General features: G+C 34.9%; 1 protein-coding gene across 5 annotated transcripts in view; it reads left to right on the plus strand.

Annotated features, from left to right (window-relative positions):
- The window catches only part of LOC148655029 (receptor-type tyrosine-protein phosphatase zeta-like), an 89,856-nt gene that overhangs the window by 35,356 nt on the left and 36,932 nt on the right, over positions 1 to 17,568 (plus strand). For all 5 annotated transcript variants that reach the window (XM_088645107.1, XM_088645108.1, XM_088645110.1 and 2 more), the window contains exons 3-8: positions 7,105 to 7,284; positions 8,026 to 8,177; positions 8,687 to 8,782; positions 11,785 to 11,851; positions 12,129 to 12,286; positions 16,346 to 16,496. In XM_088645107.1, coding sequence (XP_088501233.1) covers positions 7,105 to 7,284; positions 8,026 to 8,177; positions 8,687 to 8,782; positions 11,785 to 11,851; positions 12,129 to 12,286; positions 16,346 to 16,496 — 804 coding nt within the window. The remainder of the gene's footprint in view (positions 1 to 7,104; positions 7,285 to 8,025; positions 8,178 to 8,686; positions 8,783 to 11,784; positions 11,852 to 12,128; positions 12,287 to 16,345; positions 16,497 to 17,568) is intronic.

Consider the following 17,568-nt stretch of genomic DNA (forward strand, 5'->3'; position numbering starts at 1 on the left):
AGTATGTGGAAGTCATTTTACTGAAACTACTCTTCTCTCAGTCAGCTCTTGCTGCTTCCTTATCATCTGTCTTAATCCTTCTCTGACCTCTCTGCTGCCTTTGAAATCATCAGTCTTGTCCATTTATCAATGTTCTGGGAATCACTGCATGGCACAACTTACACTTGGTTCTCCTCCTACCTTTCCAGTCACACCACATCCCTTGCCATGGCTCACTTTCTGTACTTCATTCACATCTCCAGATCTTCTATTTACCTCCCTCTGATACTCTTGTATCTTCTCATATTAATGCCTGTTTCTCAGTCATCTTCTCCTGGATGAAGTCCCATTATCTCGAACTGAACATCTCCAAGACTGGCCTCCTTTTCTTTTCTCCTCTTCTTATTTCCCTTCTGTTGACCTCTTTCCATCTCTATTCCTCTTGACTGCGCCATCCTCCTCTGCTAAAAACCTTGGTGTCATTCTCTTCTCTTCTCTATTTCTATAACATTTCCACTCTGGTCCATACCTGCCACTTCTTCCTGTGTAAAATCTGCAGGATCTGTCCCTTCCTCTCTTACTTGTCTATGCAACTTCTAGTTCAGGCCTTGGTACACTGCTGGCTAGGTGTTCCAGCAGCCACCCTCCAGTTCAGCACTATTTGTCTTCTTAGACGAGAATCAGAATTCTCGTCTTTCTTTCATGTCACACTATGATTCCAGTACTCTATGCATTCATCCATTTCAAAACACTGTTCTTACCTACAGCTTTCTTTATAAGTTTTCCTCTCCCTCCAGAGTCTGTTCATTCTCATCTCTTGCTCTGTAGTGTTGGAATGAACTACCCTTTGAAATCAGAACTGTTCAGTCCCTGACCACATTTCAGAGTCTGCTCAAGGGTCATATGTGATATCTCCCATTGTGGGAGAGGGTGCAGCATGGTTTTTCTCAATCTGGAACCCAAGGCAAGGGATCAGAAGTAATTGTCCATCACCCAGAGGGTGATCAACCAATGTGGGACCTACAAGCTGCATATAAAAGTTATACCTGATGACATCCTAAACAATCATCAGTTGTAAATTTCCTGCTTTATTAAGGCAATACCAATTTATTTTATTGATTAGCTCACTAGCTCATCTCTTTTCATCCAAGTATCCTGGTGATCTGACTTCACTTCATCTTCAAAAATGGCAGGCCAAGAGAGTAAGTTAGTAAAAAACAGAATTCTGCCCTAGATATTCTTTCTGCAACAGAAGAAATACTGTGGTTTGTTAAAAAAAAATGATACTTTTTCCTGATCATCAAATTTAAGACAGTTGTACTGTCTATAGAGGGGAAAAAACAAGTTTCTCCCATACATCTTACTTGCAGTCAGACCCAAGCAGATGACAGTACATAGTTTTAAATTAGAAAAATGCTTAATTCCTTGCAGACCTCTTCTAAGTAATGGTAGGTAAAAGCTCCATCTACTGTATCTCTTCTCTCTGCACTTGGACACTCCCAGCACAGAGCAAACAGCTGAAGAAACTGGATCAAAGACAACCCAGCAAAGCTCAATCTTTAGTGGAAAGTTCAAAATCATCAAGAAGCATTTGACCAACTTGTCTTTGAGCTTTAAACCTCTTTATTCATATTATAATTCTCAAGAGATAAAGTATTAATCCAAACAAATTTGATAGTTTAGTTGTCTGAGAATATGAATGTGATTGACTATTTGAGACTGATATAACCTATGGGGTAAACCATAACACATGGTATAGTCCATACAGTATATCTAAAATAGATGTACTGTATTTTAACTCTGATGTTATTTACCCTTATTTTAGTAATCCCTGAGTGAAAAATCAGCCTTTCGTACCAGAGTAAATTGATTCTTATATTCTATTACTCTTGTGGTTTAATATGTATATTTTAGTGTTGTATCAGTAAATTGGATTGTATATTTAGAATCTGTGTGTGAGATTGAAATTTAATTTGTTTGATTGATTCTTAACAGTCATCAAAGTACTCTCACAGTTTACTCTTTGTAATTGTTTTAGTAAATTAAAAAGCCTCACATCACTACATAAGTATGCCTCACCATTTTGTTTTCTCTTGTTAGTTATATTTTTATTTTTTTCTGTACTGTTTTTGAATTTCTTTTGAGTATTTGCTTTAAGTACTATGGTATATTTTGTACTCTGTCTCCTTAATCAAAAAATAATAACATAGACTCCACATACAAAAATAATATGTGATATTCTCATAAATGCCCTGCTCTTGTGTTTATTTGGCTGCTTTAATTTGTCTACTTTGCTGTATCCTTAGCTCCAACTCCAGTGTTGTATTCTGTGTACTGGGCAGAGCCCGAGATCAAATTGTGCTGTCTCCGTCACCCCTGGGGTGTACTGCAATTTTTGGCATTCCTTTAATTTGTGCATCTCTTCTCTCCATCTGTCAAGAACGCAGCTTGAATATATGAACTGTGTTCTAATTACTGGATATGTTTTTTGCCAAAAGATTACATTCCCTTTGAGGATTTACAGAGTCTATGCTTTTACCTCTGTCCTTGGAGTTCTTTCTTTTGTGTAGTTTGTTTTTCACAACAGAGTGATATATGACCACTAACATGTAACGAATCAGTAAAATATAAATATTTATACATTGATCAGGGATATTCAACCTCTAGTCAATGTTATAGGTCACCCTACATTACCTGGCTTTTCAAGGATTTGTAGGAACTCCAGTAAGATATTAATCAATTTAGCATGATTTAATAGCTATATATAACCTACTGGAAAGGAGCTCTTCAGGAATGGGGATGAAAACCTTTGCAGTACAACAAGACAACGACACTAAAGGTTCTTAAAATATGATTCTTCATAATATTATCATATTATCTAATATTAGTATGATCTTATAGTATTCTTCAATTAACTGTATATTATATTCTTAATGTTTCAGGTATTGTTCTTCTCCTTTTTGTTTTTTTTCAGTACAAGCAGAGAGAAATGTACAACATTATTTATTTGTAGAACATATACTGTAAGTGTTTGGAGTAAGAACATGTTTGCACACAGTATTGAAAATTCACAGACAGCACTGCACTACAAACTTTTTTTACAGTTATACAGAAGATGATATGTTCTATATAGATCATTGAAAAAGAGTACGTCTCTTAAGAGATATGTAAAATCTTGTCTCATGTGGCAAGTGTGCAGTTTTTCATGATGCTGCTTTAGTTGGAGATTAGCCAGCAGATGCTTTTTCTGCTAATAATTATATGATGCTTCTCATACTGAAACAGAATTGGTGAAGTACCACAGGCATGGCATTTTAGCACACTAGATTACAATGTTTGTCTTAACAAAGCAATTAATGTTGTCAATTAAAGTTATATTTTGAAAAATGTTGTTACATCAGTACAAATGTTTTGCTAGAGATAACCTTTTCTCTCAAAATGAATATTGTAAAATTATTTAGATAATTTACCTTGTCAAAGAAGCTTATCAAATTGAAAAGAAGGTCATTCACTTTTTCATTTTTTAAAGTTTCAAACCAGTTACAGTATTTTTATCTTTGAATAAATGTTTGATATTAATACATTACATCTTTAAAAAGGTTCAGTATTTTTCTTACTTTCAAAGGTTTACAGTTTGTGTGGAATAAATATGTAATTTAAAATCCATGTGTCTTTTTGATTGAGAAGATTTGCTTATCCTTGAGAAGTACATTAGCACTAGTAAGCAGATAGTAATACCATTGTATACTGGTTTAAGAGGGAATGTGCATTGTCTACTGTACTTTTAACCAATGAGAAAGTTTTATATATCATTTTATATAATTTATTGCTTTACCAATTATTTGTGCTTAGCCAACCAAGAAGACAATAAGAGCAATATAATTGTCGTCATAGCAGTTTAATGTCTAATTATGATACCATGCCCAATTATTAAAAGAATGTTCTTTAGAAATGTCACAATTTCTAAAGTCTATTACATAGTATTGTGTCTGCTCAGAGAGAATGCAATGTTTCTTTTCTTGCTTGCTTCTCATTAATGATAATTGTCTTTTAAGGGTGGTATTTTTGCAGACAGGTTTGTTTGCATGTAGTGAGCATGACACACTATTTGCTAATGGCTCTTTAATATAGAAAAGAAGCCAAAACATTCTGAGGAAGGTGTTCAGAAATGCAGTTTCCTTCAGGCATTTGCTGTAAACAATCATTAAATGCATCATGCCATCTGTAACACAAGCACACACACACACACAAACACCCACACTCTACAGATGCCTTTAGTCTCTAGAGTTTTGTTTTCACACCCTACAGAGGTATGATCTGTATTGTGCCGCAGGAACTTAGTTCATTCCAGTAGGTCTGGCTAAACTCGCCACTAGCTCTAGTTTGCAGCCAAATGTATGTTAAACACAGTCAGAGGAATAAACATTTTGATTAAGTGAATTCCAAAAAATCCTTTACCCAAAATGTCCATTTCAATCACTGGAGAATGTAGAATACACATAATATACACATTATTATTCATTATAAATCCTCTATTAAGTATGCTTGGTTGGGACTAAACCTTTACAAAAATCATTCAAACCTCTGAGGAGGACAAAAAGATGTGCTTGTCTCCCCAGTGACTAAATGAAAAGAACTGGGAAAGACTTTGCAAGCCAACCTCAGTCAGCTAGGCACGATGTTTATCATAAAGCAGCAGCAAGATATTTGAGGCTATATTGCACTTTTGTTGGTAAATAATGAGCTTCTTGGAATAAATAATGATGATAGTACAAGCAACAGCTGTATGGACACCATTTTTAGTCTCCTTCTACATATATACACATGCAGAAGAAAAACAATACATATGCAAAAGATAAACTGTGGATCTAGGGTAATTTTTATGCAAAAACTTAACTGTCTCTGGTGGAATTTTAACAGATAATGGTCAATGTTAATTGAGAATTTATATATTGTTTTTCATAAATATCTCACAAGGTCAGTCAGTCAAGTTGAACAGGTTGCAGGTAACATTGAAAAAGCAATACATGTGATAGTATTTTATATGACTCATGCTTTTCGTTTTCTTTTCATTAGAATTGTGATTCATGATACTGTAACATCAATTAGCCCATAATGATATTTTAAATATTAGCTGCTTACTATAAATCTTACTATAATACTATAAATCGTATTATATGGATATTTCTATTATATGGATATTACTATAACTTACTATAAATCTTATTATATGGATATTTCATATTGCTACAAGGATGTTTACCACTTAATTAAAATGCAAATGACAGGTGGTTGTTTCTGTCTCAAAGAGTTGTACTTTTTTCTCTTATTTGTTTAAACATGTTATGTAAATGACATTTTCAGTTTCCAAGCCAACAACAATCTGTGATTAAATATTCAAATTTTCAACATCTGCTACTTGACCAGACATCAGGACTGTGTTAATTATGCTAAAGTTTACAGTCTGGAAAAACATGTCACAGTGTAATGCGAGTTAATCAGGGAACCCACAGTATTGTGAGTTATAGAGACATTGACATGCTAATGTAAATATTAAACAATAGATGACCTAGTTCAATATAAGCCTATTGTTGCATAGAACATGTAGGTTGGGTGTTTTTGCCTTTTAAGTAATGACTACTCAAGTTTGGATTGAGATTTGAATTAAGGTTGCATAAAACGTTTTTAGGTCTTCAGAGGCAGCAAATTGTAAAATGCAATATAGGAGCATTTTATTAATGAAACAGTTAGGCAGCCCATTAATAGTACAAGGTATTTAGAAAATAAGTCTTAATACCTCTATCAGATTGGTTGAATGACCTCCTTTCAATCTTAGATGAGAGAAAAGTCTAAGGTGTTATTTTATCTGACCATTATACATATTCAGAACTTTGTTCAGACCTTAGATTTTGTTTTCATGAAAGTTAAAAAAATAGACAGGAAATGGTCTTCCGACATTATCTCTAATACCAGTGCAATACAACAGCTGTTATTTCAGGATAGTATTACAGTCTAAAACATTTTCCAAATTGTGTGTAATTAAAAATGTGTAAATTACACGCCAGCAGCCATATCACCCTGCAGCTCACAACTGGCAACCCACTGAAGCTAAGCAGGTGTGAGCCTGGTCAGTACCTGGATGGGAGACCTCCTGGGAAAAACTAAGGTTGCTGCTGGAAGAGGTGTTAGTGGGGCCAGCAGGGGGTGCTCACCCTGCGGCTCATGTGGGTCCTAATGCCCCAGTGTAGTGACGGGGACACTATACTGTAAACAGGCGCCGTCCTTCGGATGAGGTCCCAACTCTCTGTGGTCATTAAAAATCCCAGGGCGTTTCTTGAAAAGAGTAGGGGTGTACCCCGGCGTCCTGGCCAAATTTCCCATTGGCCTTTATCAATCATGGCCTCCTAACAATCCCCCTCTATTAATTGGCTTCATTACTCTGCTCTCCTCCCCACTGATTGCTGATGTGTGGTGAGCGTGCTGGCACACTATGGCTGCCGTCGCATCATCCAGGTGGATGCTGCACATTGGTGGTGGTGGAGGGGAGTCCCCATTACCTGTAAAGCGCTTTGAGTGGACTGTCCAGAAGAGCTATATAAGTGTAAGCAATTATTATTATTATGATTGGAGTCACTCAATGGAATTCCGTGGAGACTGTGAAAAGAAACTGTTCAATTGTAATGTTTGGAGGAATACAGCATCATAACAGTATTTAATTTCTTTAATGTAACATTTTTTGGCCCTGGTCACACCATAACTCAAGTTAAGCAATTTGTTACTGTTGAAGTCGATAATTAACTTAATCAGTTATAAGGCACATTTTGAAAACTGGATGTATTAGATTTTTTGCCTTCTTTACATGCTCAGCTTCTTTCCACATGGGCAAAGCTCTGTTCACAGATTACTCATATTAATGTTAGCTGTAGTGATGTACAGTAGTAGCTTTAATAGTTGTTTTGTGGTAATGTACATCTTTATTGTTTGATTCATGCACTCTTGAATATATTAAACACATACATAAACATTTCAGGACAAATTATGTTTTACGCTACAATTTTTATCAAATCATGTATTGTACATTTATACTGTATGAGTTTTGTATTTAATTTTGATTTTTTTTAACAGGAACTTTAAACCAAAAGAACTGGGGCAAGAAATACCCATCTTGTAACAATGCCAAACAATCCCCCATTAATATTGATGAGAATATTACTCAAGTCAAAGAGCATTTTCAGAAACTGAATTTTGAAGGCTGGGAAAGAGGAACATCAGACAAAACCTTTATACACAATGATGGCAAAACAGGTAAATTTGTAGTTTTATAATACCATATTACTTTTTTTATTCTTATTAGTTTACAGTATGTGACAATGTGACAGTATTCCCATTATCTAAGAAGGTATGCGATCATATAATGATCATACAGTACGGGTTGTATAACAAAATGATCAAAATATAATATATCTACATGTACCAATGTCTTATTGTAAAACATGCCCATACAGCAGTCATGCCACAGGCTAGCAAAATTGGTTATTACTATGAATTTGTGATTGTTATCTTATTGAATTGGATAGCTAACATATATGAAATCCTAATAGATTCAACAAATATTATGTGAGTCTTTTTTTGCTTTTTTAAAAGAAGCAAAATTATGACTCTTTTAATAATAGAACTACTGGAGCAGTATGATTGGAGAGCTGTAAAGTCGATGGATAGAGAAAGAAAACACAGAGAAAATACAATTTAAATGACATTGAGCATGAGGTTGTTGCCAGTGTTTGGTGACTAAGCTTGAGTGTGAAAAATAATTCCTTGGTTAATTTTTTATATTACAAGGACCTGAGTATTTTTTGTTTTGTTTGTTTTCAAAAAGACAAATCAGGAATTCATATCTGATGATGAAAAACTGTAAACAAAGTGACAGTCATACACCCTCTAATTAATCATATCTATTTAACAATTATCTTGTGAGAACTACTTGAATTTTGTACTATAATATACTACAAAATGTGATGTATGTTTTGTTTTTCTTTTAACTCACAGTGGCAGTTAATCTCAATGGAGAATATTATATCAGTGGGGGAGGCCTTAGGTCAAGATATAAAGCTGGCAGGATTACTTTTCATTGGGGAAAATGCAACGCCTCTTCTGATGGTTCAGAACATGGGTTAAATGGACAGAAATTTCCCTTAGAGGTAAATAAGGACAATTGTTTGCATGGATTATTTTGATCTTTGCTTCTTCCAAAAGGACCTAGTTAGAAAGAATAGATTATATTTGCAAGTGGAATATGTTTTCTTTTTCATTTTCACCTCCCAAAAAATGTTAGTCTTCCCTTCAAAGACAGAAGCATGCATTTAAGCAATGAAGGGAAAACGTAGACTATTGTTTTCTAGTGCATTATTTTTCTAGTTTTATAATCCTCTTATGTGCCTTAGTGATTATGTTTATTTTCTGGCATGTGTTATAAAATGATGTTCAATTGGAACCTTATTGGATTTATATGCACATAATTAAATACAAACATAATAAAAACTCTACTGTGCACATATACAGTATCTTGGCTTATGAAGTTTTTGAACAAACATTAATACTAAAAGTTGATGAAAGAAATTACATGTTTTGTTATTGGCTTTGTGTAATGTTTGGTTATGAATGTGAGTGCAAGAAGAAATAATTAAATTTTATGTCACACCTCTTACAGATGCAAATTTTCTGCTTTGAAGCACATGAGTATGACAACATCGATGAGGCAATAAAAGGTGGTGGAAAAATAACAGCTCTGTCTGTTTTGTTCGAGGTATTTTTCTGAATAATTTTGCTTAATCTCTGAATTACAGATGCTATTAAAAGTAAAGTATCATATTTTAGATTATTAGATGCCTGGATTGTATTATAATATAATAATAATAATATGCTTTAATTCTTTATTTGATCATTTACAATTTGAGCTATAGTGTCTGCCTTTGAATCTGCTGGCTTGTCTGAAAATGTGTTCTATACTTAAAGTATATATTTTAAAATATCAATACCCACTATACTTATTATGAATGTACGTCTGCATTGATGAAGATGATGAAAGAGATGATCACATGCAGCACAAGGTTTAATTTAAGGTTTAATTCTAACCTTCCTCACCAGCCTTTCTTGTCGTTTCTCAGTGACAGAGTATTACAGATCTACGTAAATGTAAAAGTGCCTCCTGAAAAACAGTGATGACTATTTAGTGATACTACAAGTATATTAAAAAGTGATTCAGCTTCACAACCATCATAGATTCTAATTATACCCAGCCATGTGCAAATTATAAAGGTTACTTCTTATTTGTTGTAACAGCTTTATATTTATACGTATTGTATTTGGCTAAATATTGTAAGTACTGTATATTGTATGTCTCAAAATTAATGGATCTTGACAAGTGGTGAAAGCCAACCATAAAGATTTGCCTGTTATAAGATTCAGTTTTAGTGTGAGAAATCAACTGTGAAAAGAGATTTTTTAATAGTATTTTGGCACTGAGTACTTAGTAGAGAAAATTAGCATTTTAAATAGAGGAGTTTTGACCAGTATATAAATTATTAAGGATTCATATTATTGTTTTCAAATGACTTTATTGAGTTTATTATAGATAGTAGCCTAACCTTCTAGGGTGTATCTAAAGAAGAATACCATCTTTCAGGCAGTATCTACAGCTTACAGAGTGAATAAAAAAGTCTGCTGCTCAGTCTGGAACAGGGGACAAACTGGGACCTACAGTTTGTATTATAATGCCATTCTATACAGTCAACATTTGCTAGAGGACAGACAGCTTATTATTAGCCTTGTTGTATGTTGATCTCTCTTTCAGTGAGAATATAAAAAAACGCAGCAGGGGTTGTCTAACACACATGCATCATTATCAGTTTGAGTTGCAGAATACCAGCTGCCAGGGCTTTGAATTTCTGTTGACAGCATGGGAGGTACTGTGTGGTCTTGAGACTTGGCACAGTCTAAATTAAAAATGTTTGTGCGCCACTTTTCTGACAAAGTACATCTTTCGTGACTGAATGTTTGTGGACATGGAAATGCGTTTTCAGATGATTTGGAATGTCAGATTCCTGGAACTGGGTCTCTCGTGCCAAACAGTACAGCAAGTCCTAGACTTGTGCCAGTTGGGAATATGATTTCTGATAAAGAACATCATCAGGCATATGTCTGTCCATTTCATTTCTGAAGTCACGCAGCGATAGTTGAAAAAGAGAGATGGGTGTTCTCCTACTCTGACAACATGCTACAACAGGAGAGGAGGACAATGAATCAAAATAGGATACAGCTTTGCCTTAGTCTGCTGCCCAAGCAAGAGACATAGATCATCAATAGAGTATTAATAACTCAACTACAAGACTTGCCTCTCAGTAAAACCAGGATTAATGGAAATTCAAATAGAGGTGGCAGTACAAGCCAGCAACTAAAACAAATACAATATGAAATCCTCCTAGGACTGTAGGATTGAAACTGATTACTACCAAGGACTTTTCAAGACATGATATACAGATTATTTTTACCGTAAGATGTAGTGAATATACTATATACTACATACCGTATACTGTATGTCCTACGTTTTCAATTCAAATTACAGTGGTGTGAAAAAGTGTTTGCCCCCTTCCAGATTTCTTATTTTTTTGCATGTTTGTCACACTGAAATGTTTCAGATCATCAAAAAAATTGAAATATTAGACAAAGATAACACAAGTAAACACAAAATGCAGTTTTTAAATGAACCTTTTCCAGACTAATAAATCTCAATTACTCTGTTTCTCATTTGTTCCTGAATTTCTTTGGGTCACAGCATGATGTCTAGCTTTTGAGGATCTTTTGGTCTGCTTCACTTTGTCAGGCAGGTCCTATTTAAGTGATTTCTTGATTGAGAACAGGTGTGGTAGTAATCAGGCCTTGATTTATGTTTTAACGGGGGTGGGGGGGCAATCACTTTTTCACACAGGGCCATGTAGGTTTTTATTTTTTTTCCCCTTAATAATAAAAACCTTCTTTTAAAAACTGCATTTTGTGTTTACTTGTGTTATCTTTGTCTAATATTTCAATTTGTTTGATGATCTGAAACATTTCAGTGTGACAAACATGCAAAAAAATAAGAAATCAGGAAGGGGGCAAACACTTTTTCACACCACTGTATATGTTTGCATTAGGATATTTCAAAGGCCATAAATCACAATACATAAACCTAAACCCAGCTTTACATATCACTACCATGGTTACATTTTACTGAAAGTCAGGTAAATTTCCTCAGATGTAAGAAAACTGTAGAATTTATCTGGAGAAAACATCATCAGCAATTTATTTTTAGAAAATTGATTTTTATCGTGGTACGGCGGTTAGGGCTGTTGCCTTACAGCTTTAGCTTCCCTGTGGTTGATGCTGATCTGAGGTGCCAACTGTATGGAACCCAGTTTGTGTGGGCTTTCACCAGATGCTCTAATTTCCTCCCGCCTCCCAAAATCATGCTGGTTAGGTGATTGACCTATTTAAATTGTCCATTCCATGAGAAAGGGATCTTGGCACCACATTTTATTTATACGGTACCACTGTTAGGAATGGCCATGATGTCTTCCCACATTATGCTTAGATTTAAGTATGAGGCTATGTGAGTCTTTAGTGAAATTTCATAGGTATTCCAGGTTTATTTGTATCAAAATACGGATAGTGTTTAACAGTTTATTTTTCCCATTGTTAAAGACAGCTGTTTTATTGATTTTTTTCTAAAGAAATGTAAGATAGGAAAATGTGTGTTATTGTTTGCTGCAGGTTGGCCCCAATGAAAATGAAAATTACTACCCTATTATAAATGGTGTCAACAGTGTGAGCCGATATGGTATGTTAATTTTTTTAATTATATGCAATAAAATTATATGTTCTATGCAAATTGTATGTTATATGTTATATGTAAGGCTGTTGTAAAATTTTTGATCCTCTTCATTACAGCTGGAGGGACCTTTGCATTAAAACCATACAGTATATATTAACAGTGTTATTTGAGCTAATTTCCAGTTCTCATCCAAGATTTCATATCATATTCACTTGATTAAGTTTGTACTAACGTGGCCTTATCTAAAATGGATTTTGAAATTTATTTACTAAACTGTTTTTAGGTAAGAATGCTGTTCTGGAATCATTAAACTTGATGAGCCTTCTGCCGAATTCTACAGCCAAGTATTTCATATACAATGGTTCTTTGACAACGCCTCCATGTACAGAAAAAGTCCAATGGATTGTCTTTAAACACACTGTCAGTATATCTGAAGACCAGGTGAGTTCATTTCATGTCTGTTGTGCCAAACTACAAAACAGATCTGTAAATATGCTCAACACTTCTCACAGTGTTTGGCTTCCTAGTGGAATCGCACTTTGGTTGGTGAGGCTTTTGTGAAGAAGAAAGGCTCTTCAAGTTCTAAAAATGCTCAAAGGGTTGAACTGAAGGGAAAAAGTCAATGTAAATTTATCCCTGAGGTTATTTACCATTTACATCTGGATGTTGAGCTTTTGTGATTGTCATACAATGCTCTCCTAAAGTATAGGGACATCAAAGCCAAAACTGGTATTTTTGTTTTATGGTCAAACAATTGTATTTACAACCATGATTGATATGGACAAATAAGTACAGTATGTTTTATTGTGTAATTCTGTGAATTTGATAAAAGTAGAACAAAAACAAAATGTTCAGATTCAGTTTAAACTATTGGGACATTGCACTTAAGTGCATTTCAGAGTATATTGTGTCAGTATTGCTGTGTATATCCATTTGAGGCAATACCTGCATGAAATATGTGACCCATTAAATCTCACTACACTCTGTAATCATTTGAAATGGTTTGTCAGAATTTTGTTGTGGCCACTTTGAGTTATTGCCTGTTGTTGAAGTAGTTTTACTTTGTAGTTTGTTTCTTCAAAATGTAAATACTTGGTTAGTTGGATTTAAATCTGTATATTGATTTGAGTTGTCAAAGATTTTCCACTTTTTTGTCCTGATGAACTCCTTTTTTGCATTAGTAGTATCCTGTAGGTAACGGTCATGTACTGTACTGCATGGTGACTCTTTAGGAACAGTATGTAAGCATTTTCTTGTATATTGGCAGAGCAAATGTTTCTTTAACCTTAAAAATCCATATTTACTGCTACCATCATTAGTTACATAATCAAAAAACAAAAGTAAGCCATTGCAGGACATATTCTTCCTAGAAGAATCTGTAGCATAGAGGAGGTAATAGCCTAGTGATGTACAGTATGGCCACCTCTGGTTTGCCTTTATTGATGATTTGTCAAATATGATCAGATTTATGCATGCAATTTCCCTAAAATAAAACAATGATTTAATTATTTTTTAGTTTTAGTTATATTAACCTTATGATCACAAAATACAAATAATTTTTTTATACAATAATTAGATTTTGCCGTCCCAGGAAGGTACTGAAAAACTGAATTTTTTAACAATAGTCAATTGTATGTTTGGTTTGTATTCAAACTTCAGCCATTACACAGTTGCAATTTACCACTGTGCCAGTGGAACACACCTCCCACTGCAGTCCCCGCTCTGGGCGCATGGGAATGCGCAGCGACCACACCTGAGGCTGACCAGGTCTGCGCTTTAAGATCCCCATGCGGCCGCAGACGGCGTGCAAGCTTAGGACTGAATGTGTTTGCAAGCTGGTCACACAAGCAATTGCTTCCTCATATATAAGAGGATTTATGCTCCTCATTCGAAAAGGATTCTCTCGTATACTGGAGAATAGTCACCTCCGCAGACGACTTCACACCGGTACACCGCACAGGAATAAGAAGCTCAAGCAACACCCTATTAGTTCCGACTCAATCACACCCCCTTCAGAATTCTTTTATTTGTCGTAATGCCTTTATTCTTTTGGACATTAACTGCAAGCTCTGAATCATAAACCAATGCACTTTTCCTGTCGAAGTCAGAGTACAAACTGTATCAATATGTTTAACCCAGTCTGTTGTCCATGCTATCTCAAAAAGACCTGTATAGTTTCTTGACCGTTATTATATAATAACGTTATTATTATATGTAATTTATATATTTAATACGTTTACAAGTTTTTCTTGATATTCACAATGAAAACCAAAAAGCTTGCAGGCAAGCTACTTAAATGTTGTTGCAGAACAGCAAAAGCAATTTTTTATTTTATGGAACTTTGATTAATGTTTAAGAAATATAACTTCATTATTACTGTATGTATTTTTCATTGCATATGTGGACAAACACTTATTGTTTTGATTTTGTCTGATTACCACAACATTTTTAACACATTAAATTATATTTAAAGACATTTTAAGAGTTTTGAAATATTGGCAAAAAAAATACAGTGTATCGTTTCATGCATTATCAGCCAGTGATAATGCATACAGCTCAGGAGCCATAAATTAAATGGTTATTTTCATAGAGAAAAACATGTGAAGCATTCATATTCAAAATTTTAACTGTAAAATTCTTAGTGTAGGGAATAAGTAGGAATAACATCTAAAATCTAAATACATCATTTGATTTCCATGCAAGACAACACAAAAAAATCACTTTGGTACAAAAGACTTGGTACGTTTGAACATATTCACATATTTCTCATTGCTTTAAAGCATGTTAGGAAACAACCATTATACGTTTAGGTGCACAGAAGAGGCGTCACCTAGAACTGCAGCTGCATGTGTGAATGCCTGAATGCCCCTAGCATCATTTGGAAAATATAGTAATTTAATATTATAGCATCACATCAACAGCATCCCCCAATATGCTTTGATGCATTGGTGCCACATTCATGACATGTTATGCCAGTTCAATTGTAGGAAAACTGATGGATATGATGTATTATAATAAATACATTTCAAAACTGTACAAAAGCCTACCCAGCATTCAATAGGACTCACTACATAGAGAAAGAAAAGATAGCCTCAGGAATACAGCACATTTCACAGCAAAGTGGAAGGTTTAAGAATTCAACTCGGAAGTTCAACTTGGGCAAGATTCAACTTGGAAGAGCAAATACGATTCTTCAGCAGAATGGAATGTTAATCTGTTTTCTGATGTACAGTACTTTTTTATTCAACTTTTTACTTGCACCTAGGTGGGGTGTTGGAGGTTTCAACTTATTATGAACTTATTTACTATACTTTAAGTAGGAACAAGATGGGATACTTATAGCAAGATGAGGCCATTTGGCCCATTTATCCATTTTTTTTCCTAATTACTCCACTGATCGATTGACAAAGAGGAGCTCACACAGCCCTAGATATAACTGATCGTTGCACTTTGAACTATTATATCATAGTACCCCTATCAATTCCAGTAAATATTTAATTGTTTCCTTTGTTTATTTTTGGGAAGAAACTGCCCACAATATCTTTGAAGCAAAGCTCCTGGACTGAGTTTTTGTTCTCCTTGATTTTCTGTGAGAAAGGAATGGATGAGATAATCAGATCAGATAAGCTAGCCATCAATGAGCAAGATGAACTGAATGGCCTACTCTCATTTGTAACCATTCTTACACTTTTAATGAGAAAGGTCATCAATATTTTTTAAAGCCTTTAGAACAATTTAACACATACATGTATACTGTATGTGTATTTTGTTAATTTTAAGCAAGTGCTCCTTACAATTTGTTCAGGGGCTGTAACTGTCACTTTATGAATGCATAACAAGGTTATTAATACTTAAATATGTAACAATACAGAAATTACACATATATTGTAGTCTAATGAGAATTCTCACCTTGAGTCAACTTCAGATCAGACAGTATGCTTACATCTAAATGCACAATGTGGTTTATGTGCCTTCAAACTTGGAGTTTGATTTCTTACAATCTCTGCATAATGTCTGGTGCTTTTGTTTCTGTAACTGATTCTGATCCTTTCAAAGCTACCCAAAATAGAACAGTGATTGAATGTATTATGTTTCTTTTAAACTCTATATACTATAGCAAACTATATCAATATTTCACTAGATTTCTGTGGGTGAATCCAGTTGGATGTAATGTAATTTACTGTGATGCAAACATCAAAGTGGTTTCTGTTTTTCTGTAAAATAATGTTCATCTCATGAGATTACTATTGAACTATTAAACCATTTACATATTTAAAAAAGAATATAAAAACTAATGGTTTCCTGATTTCTTTCTGAAAATAAACATTTTTGAAACCGGGTTGCATGTTGTCTGTGTATTGTTCAGCAGAACAGTCTTCAAAACATTATTAGAGAAGTCTTATATTATAAGGAAGTGCTGAGCACTACAGAAGTGTGTTATGATATACTGTAGTAGCAAGTTTATAATGTCACTTGTGTAAAGTCTTTCTTTCTTTTTAGCTGGAGGTGTTCTGTGAAGTGCTGACAATGCAGCAGGCAGGGTATGTCATGCTGATGGATTATTTGCAAAACAACTTCAGAGAGCAGCAAGACGTATTCATAGGACAGGTGTTTTCCTCTTACACTGGGACAGAAGAAGTTCATACCCCTGGTACGTATGATGCTTTTACCATGCTTGTATGATGCAGTGCATTTCTGGAACAATATGCATTGGTAAAACATGAAGAAGTTGGGCCAACTTTCAGGGAATGTGTTAAAGCATCATAGTCTCCCTTTTGCCTATGATTACTCTTTACAGTTTTGTCTGTGCCCTTTCATAGGTCTATTTATCTATCTTTTGTTCTTCTTACCCTCATTTTCCTACCCTCTCCCTCATTGCCCTACACACCTGCAGAATGCTACATAGCTGAAACGTTGCTGTTTCTTTTTCTTTACTTTTCAGTGTGGAATTAACCTCTAATTGTTCCTTTCCCATTTGTTCACTCACCCCCACTCTAATCAGCATTGTGCGGTGTGTGCAGTTGGATCTCAAATCTAGTTATCTCAGAGGTATCTTAAGCACTTTTGAATGCCTTACCTGAACAGCCCAGATGAGTATCACAACTACTATGACAAAAGTCCAGCTCTTTGATGCAGACGTATTTGAACACTACTGATAATCCTATCATTCTCAATGATCAATAGGAAGTTAAGTCTTTCTAATCTAAGTTATAGCAAAACTGTGGCAGGTGTTTAAAACTTTGGACTCTAATCACAATCTCAGGCATTAATGAGACCCTTAACAATTATATGAATTGATCAAGGCAGAGTTCATATCTGTGGTATTCAGTCCTATTAATCTGGGGTGCTGTCTGCGTGGATTTTTTATGTTGTGTTTACGGAATTTCCTGTGGTTGCTCCAGTTTCCTCCCACAGTCCAAAGACATACTGGTAGGTCAATTGGCTTCTGGGAGACTGTCCCTGGTATGTGTGTATCTGTGTCTGTGTGTGCCCTGCAATGAAATGGCATCCTATCCAGGGTGTACCCTGCCATGCACCTTTTGCTTGCTGGCTCCCCCTCATCAATTGGATGAGGCAGGTAGAAAATGGATGGATGGGTCAGTCCATTAAATATGACTCAAATGGATCAGCAAATGTTACTCATTGAAGTCAGACTTGGATGTATCCTAGAGTACAAAGACAGGAGTTAAGCAGGACCTCCTCTGTCATGTAGATGTTTCACA

This window comes from Lepisosteus platostomus, chromosome 9 (assembly GCF_059453375.1).
Source record: "Lepisosteus platostomus isolate fLepPlt1 chromosome 9, fLepPlt1.hap1, whole genome shotgun sequence".
NCBI classification, from domain to species: Eukaryota; Metazoa; Chordata; class Actinopteri; order Semionotiformes; family Lepisosteidae; genus Lepisosteus; species Lepisosteus platostomus.